We start from the raw sequence: 22,016 nt of genomic DNA on the forward strand, positions 1-22,016 counted from the left end.
TAAGATACATTCTCCTATCTCCTCAAACTGCCTTTTGTACAAAATTGTTGATGACAACATGCTTTTTCAAGACCAACAATCAACAAGCATTTTAATGTGAGGAAATGTGGGATCAAACCCCGATTATAACTTGACAGAACAGTTTTAAAAAGTGACTAAGAATGTGGTCTAGGGTTCTCAAATGGCAACAACCCAAATTATTAAGGAAGTAATAAACTACTAGGGATGAATTTTCAAACTCTGGACCACATAAAGTGAGTAAGAAAGATGGTGGTGGTAAGAAAGCTCTGTTGCAGCAACAATATCCTGATAATATTAAAATTAAAACAGCGTAAAAAAAAAAGAAATGCTGAATTTAAGCAGAAATTTCTTGTTGAAGACTAATCAGCTACGCAAGAAAATCATTCATAAAAGGACAATTAAAAAAGGGGAAAAATGCACAAGATGTGAAGTAGACCCACTGGCATGAAATTCAAGACAATAAAACTGCAGTTGTCACATAAGGAGCCACCAAACAGAATTGTGGGATACATGAAAAGATGTTGTCAGTAGACAAAGTTTTGAGGGTGGGTTGGGGATCATATGAAGGCAGCCTCAGCAGCAGGAGAATCAGAAACCAAATAAAAGGCAAGCCTGACAGTAACTTCATGCTTTGAAAACTATTTATGAAATATTTTAAGTATTGAGAAAGTTGCACAAAATTCATGCATTCATACTCGCAGGATTATGTCACACATGCAAGTGATTTCAGCTGAACTTTTAAACTACTGTATATCACAGTGTTATAGACTTTGAAAAGTAATCATTAATGAGCAAAATATCATTCAAAAAATAAGATTGCAGATGTAGTAATCTGGAGCGAAAATCAACTAGAAGAATTCAGCGGGCCAAGAAACATATGTAGATGCAGAAGGATGTTCAAGATTTGATACAGGCTCTCGACCCGAAACGACAACAATTCAGATGAATGGTAAAGGCAGTTGTTGACCTTCCCACTCTGTGCACAAGAGTCTGGCTTGGGGGGAGGGTAGGTTTTACAATCTTGAGGGCTGAACAACAGCAATACAGACCTGAGTACGGGTTCAGAGACACCGCCCAACGAACTGTTAAATTGACAATGAGTACTATGGCAATGAGAGTCCATCGCTCCATGTCGAGAGCAACAACTCTCTTCTCCAAACCAATTCCCTCTCCAGTTCCTTCTAGTCTGCCTTTGCTCTGCCCGGCACTTCCTGAAGTCCGCGCATGCGCTTCAGCTCCATTCCACACCGCCGGCGCCCCCTGATGACGTAAGCTCACTAACACAGCCAAATCAGGCGCAGTGCTGTGTATTGACAGTGAGTAATTTACTTTCAGTTACGGCAAGCTTATTTGATTTAAGTTCCAGAGAAAACACTAAGTGTCACTTATAAAGATAAACTTTACAATGGTTTAACTTCTCATTGAATAACCGCAATATGTTCATTTTATAAAACTATTTAAGATTGTTCATTTGATACCTACAACCATTTCAGAAGCTGTTTCAATTCTAATTGCAGTACCTACATTTTAAATTCGTATTTGGGTTGTATTTCAATTTGACATATTTAGCAAAACTTACAGTAGTACTAGTATAGACAAATGGAAGATATCTGGACTGACATTTCATTCCTGATTTTATATATGTGGATTGGTGCTATAATTGTATGTTATCCTTTGCACATAAAGGTGTGTCGTTGGCTGCTAATACTGATACAGAGCAGGACGCAGAAAATTTGGAATTAAGATTCAGGAATAGAGGATAGAATGACCCACACCAGTTATGGAACTACATGTATTTCAATAATGTATTAATAAGGGTGTAATCAGGTCAAACAGTTCAGGAAAACATGAGGATAAATTTGCTTATGCTCATAAGAGTTCGCCTCCCGATAATGTCAAACGAATGATTTGGGCGATCGTGTTTTTATAAAATCGTTTATGTCAATGTCTACCATCAGATAGTTTTTTAAACTTTCTGCTACGCTCCCTTATATTGCTGCCAAAATTAATATTATTTTAACCTCATTTGTCATCATACATTATAATGGAACCAGTTGAGCCAATTAGTTTTATCTAATTAGATGTCTCATACATAACCTCGAATATATTTAAGTTGATCTGGATAGTGACAAGATTTGAGAATGGTATTTAATTGAATATCCTAGTTTTAATACAAAAGTAGAACAATTTAATTGGATTCGTTTTCATTCATTCTGAGAAACTTTGGTTGCTGAATACTTTTCGTCTTTTCCTCTTACGATAATTCCTCTTGTAAGGAATTATTTAAGCGCACAAAGTAACAGATTTGTAGCTTTTAGGAAATTATTAGAAGATTTTAAAAAAGATCTAATGAAAATGCTCATATTCCTGTGTGACCACAAGTTCGTTTGTGTGCTTGACCTAATGTCTAAAACTTAGAATCTAAAAGCAAAATGTAACTGTTACTTTGGATATTCCATTGGATATTAATGTCAATTTCGAACAGCTCATATTATTTATATATCAATGTTGTCAGCTATGCCAAGTCGAAAGATATATTTATCCATTCAATAACCGGAAAATACTTGTTAATGTCTAGTTATCTTTGTAATCGTGTTATTTCCTACACTTACTGTGTGTACGCGTCTGTGTGTATTTATACATAGAGATTGTTCATTTCAATTCATTATCAGGAGAAAAATCGCTCGGGAAACCGGCTTATTTCGGATAACGGCTACACAACCACAGAATTTAACCGACCAAGTAGAATCTATCAGACAACATAATCCCAGGGTGCTGATTTTACTTACTACATTTAAAAAAATACGCCGTTTAAACCCACCACTGTCAAATATTTGTAAACGGTACTCTCGAAGTGCATTTAAAAGCGTAAAAAATATGCCATGCTACTCAATGGCTGCGCAGTGAACAGCAGGCTTGAACTCGGACTGGTCGGCGTGAATCGTACCGCTGAACTTGATGAGATTCTCTTTATTTTAAAAATAGTACAATATCTGAAATATATAATCACGGGTCAGGTGTTTAATTGACTTGTCTGTTTGGTCGCAGGTAAGAGCACAAATAACGTGTGAGTAAAAGTCACGGCAAAAAAACAAATAAAATTTATTTAGTTTAACAAATGGTCGCTGATACATCCACTAAAGATAACATGGACAAGAATCGGGAATGAATTTTGTCATTAGTGAAACCCCCTTGCGTGCTAGGTATATGTGTGATCCGTCTCTGGCAACAAGGACGCCTCCTCTTTCAATCCCATGACCCGGTACAGGGCCAGAGATTTTTCGAAACAAAATCCTTCGCATTTCTCACGCTGAAACCTTGTGGTCCTGGACCTCGGTGAGAGAAGGTTTTATTTACGTATTAAATGCAAAAAATAGTTGGGTCCCTGAAGAACAAAAACAGAGGCATCACCTTTACCAGGATTCAGTCCGAAAATAAGCTCCGGTAAAACCCAGGAAATTACATTTTAATATTTTATAAACATGATCAATTCCTCGGAAGGTCAGATGCGTAATTCCAACACGGACGCGTGCATACATTCATGATATGTCTGCATAGTTTATTGGTAAAAATTGGTAAGGGTTAAACTTTTTTTCTAATTTGCTCTTGTGTTGAAAGTACCTGTCAGACAGTTGTTAACATTTCAGACATTCCGTAAGTGCCATCTAGTGCTCGGTTTCGGTATCACACAGCCGTCCAAAGAAAACCCCGATCTTCCAAATGGAACGAGATTTGGTTAAGCTGAAATAATTATTATGATGTTGCTCACATCATTATCAACACAGCGCTGAGATCTAAACTCTGACTATAACGAGGACGAAAATTATGGTTACCAATTTCTCGTCTCATGGTTGATATAAGCGTTGTCAATTAGTCAATCGGGACTTCCCTCAGCTTCTACCTTCTCCTCTGGGGGAGAGTAACACAAAGCAGTTTGCTCCAGACGAGAGTTCCTTAATTTAAAAAAAAATATTTTGAACAGGTGGGGTTAAAACTGGTGTCTTTTTCATCTATTCACCATTTATGCAGAAGATTGTGAAGTTTATTTTTATGTCGTTTCGTTGAGCGAAAATTCAAGAATCATAAATCACTTCAAGATTACTTTTGACCGGAAGGCGACTCAAAAGTTATAAATGGGGATAAATACGATTCAGTAAAAGTTCGAGGCAACAAAGGATCAAGAGTTGGAATGAGCGTTGTCATTTAGGAATGGTTATATCAGCAAGTTTGCGAGCCGGACACTGACTTTAGGAGTCGCCCTCTACTTTCCCAGGGGTATCAGTTAAATATAGAACTAACGCTCATATTTCACTAACCATCCGCCATTTGCTAGATTTGTGTAAACGCTACTCATAAGTAGGGTCGCAAATGCTTAACATCTTGTTACGTTTATAGAAACAAGAGGCAAAACATTTTTAGATCAGTTTCAGTTTCCTTGTAAAAGGATTACTTGGGGAGATTCAATTTAGGGAAAGGATCTGCTGTTATTATGTTGCCCTTCAAATAAAGTTGGAGGTGGACGTTTCTGCCCGTGTCAAATGATTATCAAATATACTGTATATCCCAGTACTCAGACCACACCCCCACAAGCAGGGAGGCTCACTTCATTTGGTGTTTTTATACTGAGGTATAAATGTTTGCTGATGTAAAATAATATTTACTGTTATAGAAAGAAATCGTGTCTTGGCTGGGGCGCAAATGTTGTTCATATTGGACGGGGTCAGTCATCTCGCAACTCTCTTTAAGCACAGAGTGTGAAGTAAATAAGGAAATTCAATACCAGCAACGACACTTGAAGCCTCGACACATAGACAAACAGCCGAGAGAGAAGAGCTGGCGATGCGAACACAACCTCGTTGCCCGAGATTATTAGGAAAATATTTAACATTGAAAACGAAAATTGTCCGCTTAGGCAATCTCCCGCCAATACAATGTTTTTAAACAAGAATTAGTTAAAGCCAGTATTCTTTCTGAACATCATATTTCCTTCTTTCCAAGAACTGACAGTGAAGTCGGCGCGGTGGGCTTTTATTTGTTTGAATTCATATCACACAGCGCGGAAGAACCACGCTTCCCATTTCCATATGACATTTTGTTCCATTCTAGAGAGTTCAGCCTTGGAATTTGTACAAATGATTAGAAAAAATATTCCAAATGTATTTAAATTGCAAATGTTTAGTACGTATTGAACATTCGTTCAAATGCAATATTTGTAAGTAGCTTGCAGCTGAGTAGCGCAGGGAACGGAGAAGCTTGCCCACGGATCTAAATATTCACAGAACATTCGCATCAGAGTGCTATTTCCTTTGAAGGTTTAACATTATTTTACATATGAACCACGCACTGTTCCTGTTTTATTTCATCCGTATTCTTTTCATTGTTTTAGGAAACTTGTAGGTAACAGATTGCTGGTGCGCCCCTGCATCTTATTTTAACTTGTATCTTATGATTCTACGGGAAAATTATGCTAAGAAATCTAAACTGTAACTAACTCCTGGTTGGCCGTCAAAGCGGGTTCTTCCCAAAAAACAAAATCTGCTCGAACGCACCTCTTTAACCAGTTTAGAGCGATGGCAGTTACTACTTTCCTATCCTATATAAGCATTGCAATCTCCTGCGATTCCATGCAAAAAAAATTACCACGTAGAATCCGAATTACGTTTATTATATGCATAATATGAGTCTCATGATAGAGCGCTTTGTTTAGAGATTTTATTAAGCACGACCTTTTAAAATGGCAAATCTCCCAATGAAAATATTTCTCTACATTACTAAAATGAAAAAAAGATTTCAATCCAGCCCAATTCAGTTTGCCCTTGTGAAGCTCTCTTCCATGAAGTTATACAGTAAGTGCTGTCAGCTCAAATTTCGTCCCTATATCTACCGCAAAATGTCCGCTGATTAAATGGCTTTTAATTTAAAAAGGCAATGACCTCAATGCCGTCGCAACTGGAGATTTTTTAAATTTATAATTATATGCCGAGCTGTCATATTATCGTTTCTTTTGGAGATTACTGTCATGGTAATGTATTTGAACAGTGGGGTGGTAATCCTTTCGCGCATAATACAATTATGATAGAGAGAAATAACTTTAAAATTATCTATCAGCTGATAGCATATATTTTTTATAAATGAACAAGAACATGAGTGTTTGCAATTTGTAAAATTTATTTATAAAGTTTAATTCCCATTGTACAACACGACGGCGGCGCTACATAGAATACATATATTTAATTCATATAAAGGGCTTTAAGCTTTTGTAGTCGTATACAATATTGACCGTTTATTCCCGTTGGATTAATTCTTTAGAATGATTCAGTCGTCAATAATATCTGTACATGTTCATCAATAAACTACCGGCAATGAACTTTTCAAAAAGACATTAAGTGAGAAAGCCCAGAGCTCTATACTACAACTGTGAAACTGTCTAATTAAAAAATAAAACTCAATGACTATGAACCGATAGGTTCTTTATATAAATATTTACAAATGTATTTACCTGTACAGAAAGCATTCCTTTTTTATATAAGATAAGATTATAGTCTATAATTTGCAGTCAAGTTCAGTGCAACTCACTACCATAGGAAAAATGGTATGGTGAGTGAGCGATTGGAAGCATAGAAGGTATTAAGATGGCCATTTGGTCACTCCGGCGGCCGAAGCTGCTGATTGTAAGAATTGTCCGGAAATTATGTTCGTGGGGACACTGAGGATTGGGGTGATTGCCGCCGTGGTTCTCGCTAAGGACAAGGGCTGGGGGCTGACCAAAGCCGACTGAGCGGTTATTGGCGGCCGCATGAAAGTTTGTGAGCTGCCTGACGTGCTTGTCACTCCGATGATATTCTCGATGCTGAAAGAAGGTCTGCTGGTGGGCTCCGATTTGACGATGGACGTGGAGCTCAGGCTGCTGAGTTGGAGCTGAAGATTGGGACTGAGCTGGGAATTAAAGGCTTTCCTGTTGAGTTCACTGGATGGGATGAGTGGGACGACTGGGGGTAGCATAGGACCCACGGGGGGAATGTAGGAATATTGAAGAGCGGCGGGATGAGAGTAAGAGGCAGGGTGCAGCGCATAGGGACGCCCGTAAGGACCGCTCAGGCTATAAGCTCCAAAACTCTGCATCATGAGGGCAGTCTGCTCTCTCAGATGGTCTGTCGGCTGTCTCTTGAACCTTTTCCGCCGACGGAGAAAGCTCCCATTGTCAAACATATCTTCAGACTGTGGGTCCAGCGTCCAGTAGTTGCCTTTACCCGGATTACCAGGCTCCCTGGGAATCTTCACAAAGCAGTCATTCAGGGACAAGTTGTGCCTGATAGAGTTCTGCCAGGCTGGAAATTTCTCCCTGTAATAAGGGAAACGGTTGCTGATGAACTCACAGATCCCACTAAGGGTTAACTTTTTCTGGGGACTTTGCAAAATAGACATGGTGATGAGAGCAATGTACGAGTAAGGTGGCTTCACCAAACTGTTCTTGGGTTTGGAAACGTTGTTGCCGTTCGAGGAGCCACTTTCCTGAGTTTCCGATTTGGCGATTTCTCCCTCCGAGGAAGGCTGGCAGATAGCGGTAGGACTTTCCGCAATTTCCCTTGCCCCGATCTCCTCCACCTCTTCTCCCTGATCGTGGGTGGCGTGGCTCTCAGAGTCGCTGTCCTTTCCCATGCCCTCGTCTCCTTCTCCTACCACATCAATATCGACATCCTCTGCTGTGAGGACTGTGTGCCCTGACATGTCGCTCGCACTGCCGCTGCCTGACAGGGTCATCACGCTTCCCTTTCGCAAATCACCAAAAAAAAGGTAAGAGCTTGGCTTCTTTTCTGCAGAAACTTCTTTTCCCCCTCTCTCTCTCTCTCCCTCTCTCTCTCGCCAGTCTCTCGACTCTCTCACATACACACTGTCTCAGCTGGCAGTCCCTTGCAGATCAGATGACAACGCTTTTTTAATGCAGGTCAAGGGGCTGTCAATAACAATTACCTTTAACTTTTTGACAGCCTATTTCAACTTGCACATTGCAACGTTTTAACTTTTCCTATGATTTCTCGCAATATTTTTAAAGCGTTTCCAGGTACGCAGCTCTTTAGCTTTTATGCCTCCTTTATATATATATAAAAAGACTGGTGATTGTTTCAGTTAAAGATATACTCTCGGGGTTGTCACGTGAGGGACTAACGTCAGACTTCCCTCTGTTAAGCCATGCAAAACTCGAGTTATTTCATGTAATCGTCAACATAGATCCGGCCAAGACAACAGTAGCACCACTCATTCCTACAAGTACCATTTCACTAAGGCGATCAAAGCATTCTTTATCAATAAACTTGCTCGCAGGGTGGAGCAAGACGGGATCTCAAATTATTTAATCGGAATGTTCTACTTCGCATTTACACTTTTTGACCAAATGCTGAAATAGGACTTACAAAATATTTTGTTTATTAATTTTGCTTTATTTGAGGGCACTCTATTCACCCAATCAAAATAATGTTAATTAGGTATTAAACCTTAATATAACTATATTAATGAATGTGTCGCTATTTATTTAGTTTGGATTTTTATGCAGATTGGCGTGTTACTCGCTTTCTTTATAAACAATGATCGGTTTATTTTATGTGATATACATTGTCTTACAGTCAGGCACCAGCGTCTAAAGGGCATTTTTTCTCTAAGAAAGACGTGTTATAACTGCATCAGATAGGCTGCCGCACATACAGCAAAATGGTTATTGATTAATCTATTAGCTTTAGTGAAGAGGGGATGAAAAGGGCAGGGATGGGGAGGGGGTGGTAGCTATTGGGGGAGACATGCGGTAACAATGGAGAAGCCTCAAATAAAGAAATTTGGACCAGGATGTGCAGAGGTGTTAACGAGCTAATCATCCTGTGCGTTAGCATATGAAAAACTAGGAAATGGGAGAGTGTGGGTGAATGTGAACAAGCTATTCACAGTGCTGAAGGTAAGCGTTTGTCTCAATACAGTTCTCAGGAAAGAAGGTTTTTAAACTACAGAGTGGAAACTATACTTTTCCAAATAAGTTTAACAGGAACTGACACCGGCTTTTAAACAAAAGCCTTATTTCAGCGCAATAATCCCTTCTCAAAAGCAATATCTTTATGCACCACTAAAGTTGTATATGTAAGTACTGTCTTTAATATTTTTTTCCGTTTTGGTGTTTGGTTAAAATCGAATTGATTTGTTCTCCCTATTCCTCCTACTCAAATCAGAATATCTTTAAGTGACAAAAGAATCAATTATTCTTTCCACCCTCCTATTAAGACTAACAAAACCATGTGAATGGGTTTACGACATGTTTTCGATGGGAGGAATGAATAACCATTTAAACCTGACAGGGCTTCCCTGTGACACAAAATGATATTATAAACTGTAAACGTTTTCCCCACAGAGCTAAGCACAGTTTAGTCACCATTAAATTTTCACTTCGTTTTTTTTGCTTGGTTGCTGTTTTACATCATCATTTAAATTTTCTCAACATTGATTTTAGACTAATAGTATTATCAAACTGGTTTATAAACAAAACGATCATTTTTCGTGAAGGCCTTACATTTTGTTGAAATTAGACCACTGTTTACTTCAGTTAATGAACTTCAATTGAGATATATAGATATGTGTTCTTCTTTTCTTTTAACAAGTGCGGAATCCAAGCGAATGAAGATATGTTAAGCAATCATCGAGGACAAGAGGAAAAAATGAATCAAGCCTGGAGGGGAGAGGGTGGGGGTGGGGGGACCTCGCGATGCGGGTGTAAATTGGTTATAAATGAGTGTTTGTTGGTTGTTGTTTTCATTTGTGTAAATACGGCAGAAACATCTCAGTTTACAAAGCACTTCGTTTTCTCCCTTGCTTACTTGTTCCTGGGCGGGCTGCCACTAGCGTCTCGTTTTTTTAAAGAAAAGCATGAATTGATTCTACAAACTCTTAGCCAAATCCATTTTTGGACAAAATAGATCAGAAACTCGCTTCTATACATATACATTTTAATATATTTTCGATTTTATTCGTTACGATTACGCGATTAACGTCCAGTACATTACATTTGACGAAATTTGCGTATATTCTGCGTCTGAAACTGATGGGACTTTAATTATTGAAGAAAAATACTGAATTAGTGTAATATGAGAGCAGTAGAGGTTACTGTGACCAGGGGTTCCATAATCACTCTTCATTTAAAATAGGCTGCCTTGTAGACTAACAGATATTGGCAACCGCAATTCTCCACACAAAGTCTCTTTTTTTCCCCCATTTTCTTCCAATGAGTCCATTTTTTCCTGTTTGAAACCAGGTTCAAAAAGTTAAATATTTTAAAATTAGTTTCTTTGTCTGGCTTCGAGAGAAATTAAAATGCACACAGAACTTGGAATGTAGCTGCAGAATAAGATCAATGATTTCATTTTTGAGCACTGTTTGATTAAAATAAACTATTATATGCGACCATCTGGGGTGTTGCTTTCAATGGCGATCAGCTTCGTAGTCGGAAGACCATCGTTAAGAGAAGCATAAAATGCCGCCTTTGTTCCAAAAGCATCATCCTATTTATTTCCGATGATCTTCTTAACTCTCAGTGGAGTTTAGCAGAGAATTAAAAAAACAACTACAGGACGCATGTCCCTTTGATGCGTATTTCTTAAACACAATAAAAGTCAAATTAATTAAATCATACCATTAATTATGACCCTTAGCGTGAAAAGGATTGTTTCCCCTCGATTAGGGATCTATTGTGCTAATCCCCGTGTTGACTCAGAGAACTGTCTGTTCTACAATGATTTCTACAGAAAGGCTTTCTGGGTCAATTTAGCAAATCTTAATCAGACATATTTAGGAAGAAATAATGATCTGGGTATCATTGCTACCGTTTAAATAGTGAAGTGTAATGTTAGGAAATAAACGAGATTTTCAGGTTTACACAGGTTATCATAAACGGGGCACACAGAAACATACGAACAGAATCAGAAACTATTCGTCAAAATCGCTTAACTTTTAAAGTCAGCTACTTTTATGTGAAACTTCAACACGCGCGCAGAGCATTATAATTAAAAAGTGAGCTGCAACTCCTCTCTTCCACCGAGCGACCTGACTTCTCTTTTGCACCGTTCATAATCTAATTTAATATCATGCTGCTAATGAGAAAGAGCAAATCGCAGAGCAACGCTGGGCGTCATAGATCCCTTTCAAAATAATAACAGATCCTGGGCGAATCTTCCTAATAGGAACGGGCACCTAATCCAGTCAAGATGGTGCACTGGGATGGAGGAAGAGGGAGAAAGAAGGAATGAAAGGGGGAATAGAGAGAGCGATAAATGTTAAAGGAATGAAAAGACATGCGGGGGGGGGGGCAGACGAATAGAAAAAAAGAAAATTCTTATTTCTGAAATTACAGAGGAGCGAGAGAGTAATGGAAATATTTTCGAGCAATAATTATTGTTTGATCTTGATCCCTCTCCTGCACAAGGAGTGGCATAAATTAGACCAAAATACATTTATTAGTGTTTTCCAATTGTTCTATTAAATATAGTTGAGATTTAGACCCATCTGACGCAGTCGCGATCAGATGTTATTCGGGCTCGACAACCCTAAGGCTGTAGCGTCGCGAAGTACACTTGTCAGAATCCAGTCGCTTTCAATACCGCGCAGCAAGAGTGTCAAATACGTCCTATTTTCTCTCCTAAAACCCTATTAGCCTCCACGATGAATTATGTAAAATCTCGCCATACTCGGATTATTAAAAGAGAAATCCCATTATGATGTGCGTTGCATGGAGGGAAAGTGAGTTGTGGGGAAATCTTTTTCAGCTTCCGACGTGTGGGCTGATTCCAAACTTCGGCAGCACACCACGGAGCAACAGTGACGAATAAAACGAATATTTTTTGCATTCATACAAGATAGCTACTCCAGATTTATTATTGTAATGTTAACGGTAATACCATCAACTACAGGAATATCTGACAAACAGCAGAGTCTTACCTGTGGCATATACTCATTCCAAAGCTTGCGCATCCAGTAAAATCAATACATTTACTAGCCGTCTAACTGAAATCAGTAACAGCATCAAACCATTTCACCCACCATGTACTGTGTCTGAGTGTCTGTATTAAAATAATCCCCACGCCATTTAGAATATTTTCACCGGTACTTCTCTGCGCCATTAAGAGGGAGAGGGGGAGAGAACATCTCCGCGACGACTGATTGAATTAAAAAAATATCTTCTGTTTCCAAATAATCAATTTCTGGTTAACAGTAGATGTTTACGCTGTAATTTTCACAGTGTTTGGATCCAAATAACGCGACGGTGATATTTCATGCAACCTCCTCATTAACCGGTTAACTCCTTCGGCAATTTAAAAAAATCTTTAAATTTATCCTAATGTCTAATTAACAACAATAATATAGAGAAATGGTGATACAGAATCTTCCAGGTATTTATATGATGTAACTTAACCAGTTAAGACACTTAGGGGGAGGGATACAAACTTCGGTGATAATGGATAGTAAAAAGTGGGATAACTCCAATTTATACAAATCAAACAGTGCTTAATAAAAAGGCAACTCGTTTAATTAAAGGTTCAAAGAAATCGGATACAGCATTTGGACAGCATTTAGAATGCGAATAAAATTCGTGATGAATTAATGGCATTGTTGGCGCACTCTTAATTATAGTTATTATGTTAATTATTTTACATTAGCATGAAGTTATCAGCATGTCAGGTTTAATCAAAATGTATCGTTCTGCAGACACTTCTTTTATTTCGCGATGTGAGATTCTACATCATGCGGGTTTATTGTTTAAAGACATAAAAAATGACTTTTTATTGAAAGAAATGTTTAATTTGGTTTTGTACGGTCAAATCACGTGCAGCCTGCGGCTCTAGCTCCTAAAAGGGCTGGATTCGCCATTATCACCCCCTTTAGGAACCTACTCCATCAACGTGTAACTCTCTGTCAAACAACATGAAGTTGCTCATTTTTATCTATTGATATTTTTTTGCAAATACGACGCGTGCAGCCCTGCTTTCAAATCCAGGGAGAAGTGGTCGGAACAAAAGAGATATTCAATGGTACTGTCAGGGTGTTCTCAAGGTTCGCTCACAAAGCGTCAGGGCAGATTTTAATATCCAGGCACGGCTCCGAGTTCACCCAACAGCATTCCACTTACAATTAAGAGGGGGAAAGATCGACCAAGCAAAAATCTTCTCCCCCCACCAATAATTTAAATGCCATTCCTCCAGTTACTCGCAATTTCATCCAATTGTATAGATTTGTGTATTAATACGGCTACGCGTGCCGTTCTAGCGATATTGAAATATGGTTCCAGCGTCTTCTATCAGCGTTACCTGCGTCCATAAAATGAAGTCATAAATAATTTTAAATAGCAATGCATATTGTAATCAATCTAAACCTTATGGCCTCCTTTTTAAATTGTGCGATAGTTTCACGCGTATTCCTACGTGTCATCATTTTTCCGTTTGTTCCTCAGCTGCCTCCGAATGAACTCCGGAGGAGTCAGTGAGGTCCTGAAGAGGGATTCGTGAAGGTGACAAGTTTCCGGGGACGGGTCACCGATTGAGAACTGATTTAAGCAGAATTAACCCGAGTCTGTAATTTGAACAGATGGATGCCAGCCCAGAAAAATAGGGTAGCATGGTACAGTTTGGGCTTCGGAAACAGTTATTTTTTTTAAGAGCCATTCTTTTACAAGAGTTGTGCTTTATATTACATCTTAGTTTATTTACTCCGTTGCGTTTGAGTTCAAATTCACGTGTTGTTCAAAATATTTCCTCCACGAAACTCTCTCTGAAAAAAAATAACTCCAGCTTGGATTATTTACAATTATTTTAAAATGTTATCTCATTGCCCATTGATTATTAAACATACAATTACCTGAAGTTTTTGTAGTATGATGTGTTTGTTAGACTTTCATGCATGATCGGTTTACTGTCTTATTACAACTTGAAATACCCCAGCGAAAACAGAACAACTAGATTTCAAACTGCAACAATGTTTTTGGTTTGACACGTTGGAAATCTGAAATAAAAACGGAAAATAACGGCAATATTTGACAGGTCGGGTAGCATCTACAGGGAAAAATGGATTGCGGTTTTCATCTGCGGGGAATAAGGTAGATTTATATCTTACAAGTAAAGTTTTGAGACAGGTTGGAGAAACTAATTATGCCGTAAGTTCAAACGCACGTTGGTGAAAACTAATTTGTATGAATGTGTACGAGACATAAACGGTGTGGATATAACATCTCGCCCACAACCAGATCGGTGTGTCTTTTCCTTAAATTGCATTGTTATTATATTGTATAATGTTTAAATTCCAGAGGGAAAGACACGCAAACCAAAACTAACAGAAACTTCTGTGTTTTCCGACTTTCGGATTACTGTATTTTGGAATCCCCGAAGAAATCAAAGGCGATCACTTTGGTCCTTTGTCTCGGGGACAACAGAATATAGAACTTGTCTCCTTAAGGCAATATCAGGTTGTAATTACTTATGACAATTCGAAGTGACGAGGAATTTCACTGCTTACCCTGCGCCGCTCTCTGCCGAAGTAAAGCAGAGGTCTGCGCAGAATGGTTGGGTTGCTTGATCCGCTCACCCCACTGACAGTGAAAGTTTTAACCTTTTAATAACACAAAATGGACAACTTTCTGATCAGCTCTTTTAACATCTGTGGCCTTATTTGGGAATTCCACGTTGAAATCTTCAATTTTAAATTCGCAAGTTTTCTATGTTCTTAAGGATTTATCTGTTTGAAATTGTCGCCATCACTTTTTATGATCAAGTACGTTACAGGAGACATTTCGCTATATTCGGGGGGAAATCCGCTCAAAGAATAACACACATAAAGTGCTGGAGGGATTCATCAGGTCAGGTAGCATCTACGGAGGGGAATAAACAGTCGACGTTTCGGGCCGAGACCCTTCATCAGGACTGGCCCCAAATGTCGACTGTCTATTTCCATCCATAGATGCTGCCTGTCTTGCTGAGTTCCAACAGCACTTTTTATATGCTGCTCTGCGTTTCGAGCATCAGCAGAATCTTTGTGTTTCGTTCAAAGAACAACCACCTGTACCATATTTGTTCAGCCGTACTGCATAAAGCATTCAACAGGTGCATTCCGTTTTCTGTGTAAACGATATATCTCAAAGAGGCCTTCCAAAGGGTTTCGGCTCGAAACATCGACTGTACTTTTTTTCCCCTATAGATGCTGCCTGGCCTGCTGAGTTCCTCAAGCATTTTGTGTATATTCAATCTCAACCATTTTTTTCCGGAACAGTTAAATAACAGTTAAGAGAGGTGCAACTTCCTAACTTTTATAATTTTTCCGCCACTTTGGATATAGATATTTATACCTCAAGCTTGTCGTTACAAGCCACGTTTTATCTTTTCAATTCCATGTTCTCCTGTGTATTGGAACTACTGGTGTTCCGCGTTGAGCCTTGACCCGGCATGAACCTTGAAGTAACAAAAACAAATATTGTATTATATTGTAAACATATAGAATATTATCCACATGAAGTAAGCGTGATAAACGTACTCTTTAAGTGATAAGTTAAATGCTTTAATGGAAGATATACGTATTTAGTCAGATGACGTACTTCCGCCTCTAGAGTCATGCAGCCTGAAACCTGCTTAGATATTTCAGCGAGGTGCTGAAGCTACCGGATAGGTGATTACATTATTTACTTCTTTTCGTAATTTATTCGGATTTTAAGAGGTTCTTTGGGACTTTCAGGAAGACCACGGTGATGCAATGGCTCCCTCAAGGCCGATCCCTGATGGTCAATGGGAAGCAGACAGGATCACCTGGTGAGGGAGCCTGCCTACCCAGACCCCTTCTATTCCCACCTCAGCCAGTTATAATGCTACTTATCCTTCGCTTTTAATAGTTGCCGGTTACTGTGTTTAGCCATATTAAAAAGTGACTGCTCTTCAATACAAGACACGTTGGATTATTTTACAGTGGTTCTTCCTGTTTGCCTAAATAGGAGACCAGTGTAACTAACATTATCACGGAACACAATGCCCGAGATTTGGTGGTCAGTAATAAAAGACTGCTTTGTTTTACTGATCTTAAAGAAAACTGATCACATGGTTAAATGGACTATGTGGCAAGGATTTCAAATTATCAATATGATTTGCATTCTCTTGGAAATCTGATGTAACCACTGTCAGTATCGTCAAGAGGCTCATTAGCTAAACAGATTGAAAAAATTCTCACAGAAAGCAAACCAGGAGTTTACAATACTAAATTAATTTTTCAAACATGCTATGGAAAGAAAATTCTAATTTTAGGGCTGGAGATGCTGTTATGTGGCAAGTATGTCCAGCACACGATCAAAATCTCATGTTAACCACGTTTAATGTTTTCATGTTAATGTCTTAATATTTTCAGTGAATTTACTATAAGGGCATTGATAAAAAATAAAATTCACATCAAATTACGGATTCATTGTTGATTGCTTTCATAAAGGCTACAACAGAGCCATCCATGAAAGAGCATGTTATCATTGCAGCAACTTCTGGATTCCTAAACCACAAATTGGATCAATTTGCATCCATTTTTTTGGGGGGGGAACTAAAGACATGAAAATATATCTCAACCAGAATGTAGTCTGAGATTGACCATTTTGGGATGAAATGGGAATGTGGATCATCCTCTGACCTTCTTTCAGGCACCTGACTCACACTTAATGATATACCCTTGGTACAATTCCCTTTTCTGCCTCTCTAGACATAAACTAAAATGCAACCCATGTCTGAGGCCGATAAAGTTATTATAACAAAGAACATAAACACTAACTTGTTGCATTTCTGGCTTTTAAAGAGACAGTCTGCTGACACTAGGAGACCTCACTGGGCAGCTTTATAGAGTGTACTGCAACTAACAAGGAGTACTTTTTTCCCACATCTAGTTGCCAACACATTCATGCAATGGGAATTCAAGAATGTCACTACCGTGGAATTCCATTAATAAATGGCCATTGCTCCCTACTTAGGATGGGTCAGGTAATTTGAATCACAAGGCAATGGTTGACTCTTTAATGAACAGCCTCCTCCCATTTACTTTTCATAATTATCACATCCTCCTGAACAATACTGTATTAACATGCTCAAGTTTTCCAGGCTGTCATTACTGAGGTACATGTCACCTTGACTGTTCAGCCATGAGGACATTTGACAGTGCTGCCATATATGGTCTACAAGCTGTGTAGAGGTCAAGATCTTATTGACTCTGAACTCCCTCTCTGTGGGAGCCCTTGAAAATGGTAGCAACAGATCGCTGCCATATCAGCATCAGAGAGAAGATCCAGACTCCTGCATTCATAAAGGATTTCACCTCCTTGGATTTCAGTTAGGATGAAGTGGCATCTTGGAAACTAAGATTCGGCTTTCCATGAATGGGAATAGCCATTGACTGCATTCATGTGCTCTAAGGGATCCCTTTAATATCCTGATATTTCTATGAATAGGAAAGGTTTCTGCTCCCTCACAGTGCAGAATACTGTGGATCAATGCAAAAATAAATCCCAATAATCAATACATGCACAGTGCCAGACATCTCAGTAGCTGGCATAAATCCTGGAGCAAAGGTTTATAAGGCTCATTACACCATGTGCCCTCCAACTAAAACAACTGAATGCAGAGACTGGGAGAGTCAACAGGTAGGAAGGATAACAGTGGAAAATGCCAAAGGAGTGGTAAAGACGAGCTTCTGTTGCCTGGAGCAAATGTGATGACTTTATTATTATGTGCTGTGCACTGCACAATTTAACAAACTGATGCCAGAGGATGAGTGGCAAAGAGACCCAGAATACAAGAGCCACAAGGTAGATCCTAAAGGTAACAGGAGCAATAGGAGTAGGAGGAAGAAATCTACCTGGAGTTTAACCTGCTCTGCATCCACACGCTCATTGTGCAGATGAGCAGAGGAATCAGGAGGTGATGACATGGGATGACTTGACAGAGGGACACTTGTGGTAATAAGTCCGGAAAATGATCATCTTCAAATAAAATCAAGTGACCCTCACCACACTCCAGTGATTAACAACAATATCACACAGTAATAATCAGATAAGGGAGCTCAGATGACATAGTAGTTCCTCATTTGCTGCTTTTCAGTTTCATCTCTAATGATTATAAAACATTTAAAAAAATCAGTGATCCAATAATTGAAATGGATTGCCACAGTGAGTTGCTGCTTATCCTTATGTATTTTGTGAGGACATGAAACTTATTTGTGCATTATGCGTTGTCTAGGGATTATCATACCTGGAGGAGATCATGTAGCCTCTTCTCAGCCTCATTTTATGCTGGAACCAAGGAATATCCTGACATCTTAGGACACAGGAAATGAGCTGTTTAGAGGAGTGAGCAAGGGATAAACAGTTGTTGTTGTTTTTAAGATCATCTAGACTGGCTGTGAGTTCACCAGTGTTGTAAAGGAAATGAGAACAATTCAATTTTCAGTAAAAGCATACTTCTTTCTGACATTTTCTTCACTAAAGTGAATGTTTCTCTGGAGACACAGGATACCCTCAGCTCACTCAAAATGCTGGAGGAACTCAGCAGGTCAGGAAGCATCTTTGGAAAGGAATGATGAGAAGAAAAAACCCTCAACAAGTGGGTTCCTCCAGTGGTTTTTCAAGCTCTTCTTTGCCCTCAAGTAATTTTCAGAGAATGCATTCAGCTGAATATGGTCCTATAAGGAAAGAGGCAGATGATGCTGGAATCCGGAGCAAAATAAAAACTGCTGGAAGAACCAGGTGGGTCAAACACATTTGTGGGGGAATAGGGGCACAGGGGTTTTTGACCTTTCATTTGGACTGGGAGTAAATAGAGTTGATAGCCAGTATATGGAATGGAGGGAGTGGGAAGAGACTGGGGCTAGTAGATGATAAGCAGAATGAGATGGTAGGAGTGGTTAATGGACAGGTGAGAGAAGGGGAATGGGGACTGCTGAGAAAGAGACTGGTAAGTGAAAGGTGGAACAAAATAAGGGAGTGATGTTGGGCAGATGGAACCAGCTAGGGGAGGGTAATAATCTGAGGTAATGGGGGGGGAAATAGATGGACATCTTTGTCGAAATGCTGTGTATTACCTTCTTTAACTCTGGGATTGACTTGTCTAATGCTCTGCTGGTTAGCATCTACACGTACACCATAGTAAGTATACAATTCCAAAGGTTTGTGCTTGGGCCCTCACTCATATTAAGTTCTGCTCAATCATTATCTTGAACATTACCTGGTTAAAAGGAAGCTTCCTTTTTGAATTTCTCACCCTTGATTTCAAATCTCTCCATAGCTTTGTCCCTCCTCATCTCTGTAATCTTCTTTGAGTTGAGTTTGAGTTTCTCATTTCAAGATTGAAGATTCAAGATTGTTTGATGTTATTTCCAATACACAGGTGTAAAGGAGAATGAATAATTGAATGAAATAACCAGTCCTGATAAAGCATCTCAGCCCAAAATGTCGGCTATTTATTTCCCTCCATAGATACTGCCTGACATCCTTAGTTCTTCCAGCATTTTGTGTGTGTTCAAGATTTCTAGCACTTGCAGAATCCCTTGTGTTGAGTTTCTCAGTTCCTTCATTCTGGGCCATTACAGTTCTTTAATTTTCATCCCTCCACCCTTAGTCTTCATCTGCCACAACCTTAAACAAACGATTCATGTTAGATTCTCTATCTGTGACATTCAACCTCTAATGTGTACCTTAAATTGTTACTGTTTGCCTCAGTTTTCGTTACTTTTCCCAAGAGCTCCTTATGTACAAGTTTGGTTTGTAACATTATTCAGTTCCTTTAGGTGTTTGATTATGTCAAATGAGTAAGCGGAATTTAAGTTAATGAGTTTCACTATTATAATGTTATTAGCTCAAATTAAAAATATTTGTTTTCCATAAACATTTTCCCCCATAATCATATAAACCATAAAATTAATCTTCTATGGCCTTATGCTCTGCAAAATTATTTGATACTAGGGATTAATGGTAGATGCAGACCGCTTCCTGTTCCATATAAACACAAACTAAAGCCAATACTTATGTTACCAGCAACTTTTCAGCACAATACTTCATTTAAGTATTGCTTACAGGCCTTATTGGTTTTTATAAGGTAGTTTTCATCTTTATTGCAATTCTATCCTGATTCAAGAACTTTGTTCAAAAGATCATTAGAGGTAGTAGCCTATTGGAATTTGTTGTATAAAAGATTGAGTGAAGAGAAATGGGCTGTGGTTCTAAGATTTAGATGACTGAAAGAAAATTGTAATCTGATGCAATGCTACTGTTATAAAATAATAATGATAATCTACAATGTGGAGCACTTGACAGTTAGTTGTGTCAAGTTGCCTTTTCCTCTATCAGACATCAGTAATTGGGATGTTCATTGATAATTACACCAGGTTTAATACAATTTGTAACTTCTCAGCAAACAAAGCAGCCCACTTGCATGCAGGAAGACAAGACTAAGATATGAGTTGATGAGATGCCACCAAAAGTGCCTGCCAATGATCATCTCAGACAAGTCAGAATTCAACCAACTACCCTTGACAGTCAATAATATTATCACGGGTGAGTCATGCACCATCAATATTCTGTGTCAGCGCTGTCTGGAAACTCAACTGGACCAGTCACATAAGTACTGTCATACAAGAGCAGATCAAAAATTGGATATCTTGTGACAAGTGGCTCACCTCCTGATATTCCAAAGCCTTTTGACCATCTACAAAGCACAAGTAAGGAATGTAATGGAATACACTGCAATTTCCTGCAGCTCCATCTCAGTACCATGTATCCTATCCACCACCCTAAACACTCATTCCCTCCTCCTGTAGCTGAAGTGCATATTAGCTGTAAAAAACAATGTACTCTGAAAGTGCCTTCTAAACCTACCAGCTCTATCTTCCAGAAAAGCCAAGGGTTTCAGATGCACAGGATCACTACTGCATGCAATATCTCTATGCAGAATTTAAAGTATATCACAATTTCTTCGTCATTGCAGAGTCTAAACCCTGTAATCCTTTTCTAAAGGACTTCTGTAGGTGTACTGATGAAAGTATCCTAACCAGTTGTATCAGGGTCTGGTTTGTCAATACAAATGCTCAGGAATCCAAGAAGCTGTAGAAAGCAATGGAGTCACCAATACTTCATGGGCACATCTCTTCCCACCTTTAATAGTATCTACAAGAGGCACTGAATCAGGCAGGCTACATCCATCATCAAAGATCCTCAGCAACTGGACTGCGTTGTCTTCTTCACAGCTACCATCAGGAAGGAAATTCAGAAGCCTGAAGTCCAACACCTCCAGATTCAAGAGCAACTACTTCCCTTCAATTCATTCAGTTTGAATTGAACCAAACAGCGCAGCAATAATCACTACAGTTTAGCAATACCATGACCACTCCAATCATATTGCACGAAAATTGACTTTGTTATTTGTATGTTGTTGTAATTGTGTTCCATCTTGTAAAAATTGTGTATAATTTAAGTTAATTTATGTTTTTTCTTGCGACTACTGCTTATATGATGCTATGTGCCTATGGTGCTCCTGCAAGTAAGTTTTTCATTGCGCTTGTGCACACATGTATTTGTGCAAGTGACAATAAACTCTGACTTTGGAAGCATTTTTACCAAAATGAACAGTTCTTGAAATCGGTTTGCCATCACCTTCTCAAAGACAACCGAGGATGGGCAATAAATGTCTCCATTTTCAGTAACAATTTGATCCCGAAAAATGAATAAGTGAAGTAGGTTTTTTTTTTCCTTTGTGGTGCTGTCAAAGAATAGTTACAAATGGAACTTCTAATACCAACTAAAGTCTTTGGGAGTGACCATTAGAGAATTGTCAACACTAGATAAGTGATACAAATATATTCATCTAGAAACACTATCAGCAATGTTGTTATCTACTTCACACATTCTTATCAAATTTTCTGTCTGCCATTGAGCTTGCAATGTTTACCTGTTGATTTCTTGATTTACCTTT

At 38.8% G+C, this 22,016-nt stretch overlaps 2 protein-coding genes across 3 annotated transcripts in view; both read right to left on the reverse strand.

Annotated features, from left to right (window-relative positions):
* alg6 (ALG6 alpha-1,3-glucosyltransferase) overlaps positions 1-1,250 on the reverse strand; it is a 50,409-nt gene extending 49,159 nt beyond the window's left edge. For both annotated transcript variants that reach the window (XM_059984419.1, XM_059984418.1), the window contains exon 1: positions 1,071-1,250. In XM_059984419.1, coding sequence (XP_059840402.1) covers positions 1,071-1,152 — 82 coding nt within the window. In that variant the 5' untranslated portion in view covers positions 1,153-1,250. The remainder of the gene's footprint in view (positions 1-1,070) is intronic.
* Positions 1,251-6,648: 5,398 nt separating this feature from the next.
* Positions 6,649-7,782, reverse strand: foxd3 (forkhead box D3). The gene has a single exon (XM_059983612.1). The coding sequence runs from the start codon at positions 7,780-7,782 to the stop codon at positions 6,649-6,651; it is 1,134 nt and encodes a 377-aa protein (XP_059839595.1).
* Positions 7,783-22,016: the final 14,234 nt, after the last annotated feature.

The sequence above is a fragment of the Hypanus sabinus genome, chromosome 11 (genome assembly GCF_030144855.1).
Source record: "Hypanus sabinus isolate sHypSab1 chromosome 11, sHypSab1.hap1, whole genome shotgun sequence".
NCBI lineage: Eukaryota > Metazoa > Chordata > Chondrichthyes > Myliobatiformes > Dasyatidae > Hypanus > Hypanus sabinus.

Coding starts and splice junctions, on each gene's coding strand:
- foxd3 (XM_059983612.1), bottom strand. CDS start 7,782: ATGACCCTGTCAGGCAGCGGCAGTGCGAGCGACATGTCAGGGCACACA.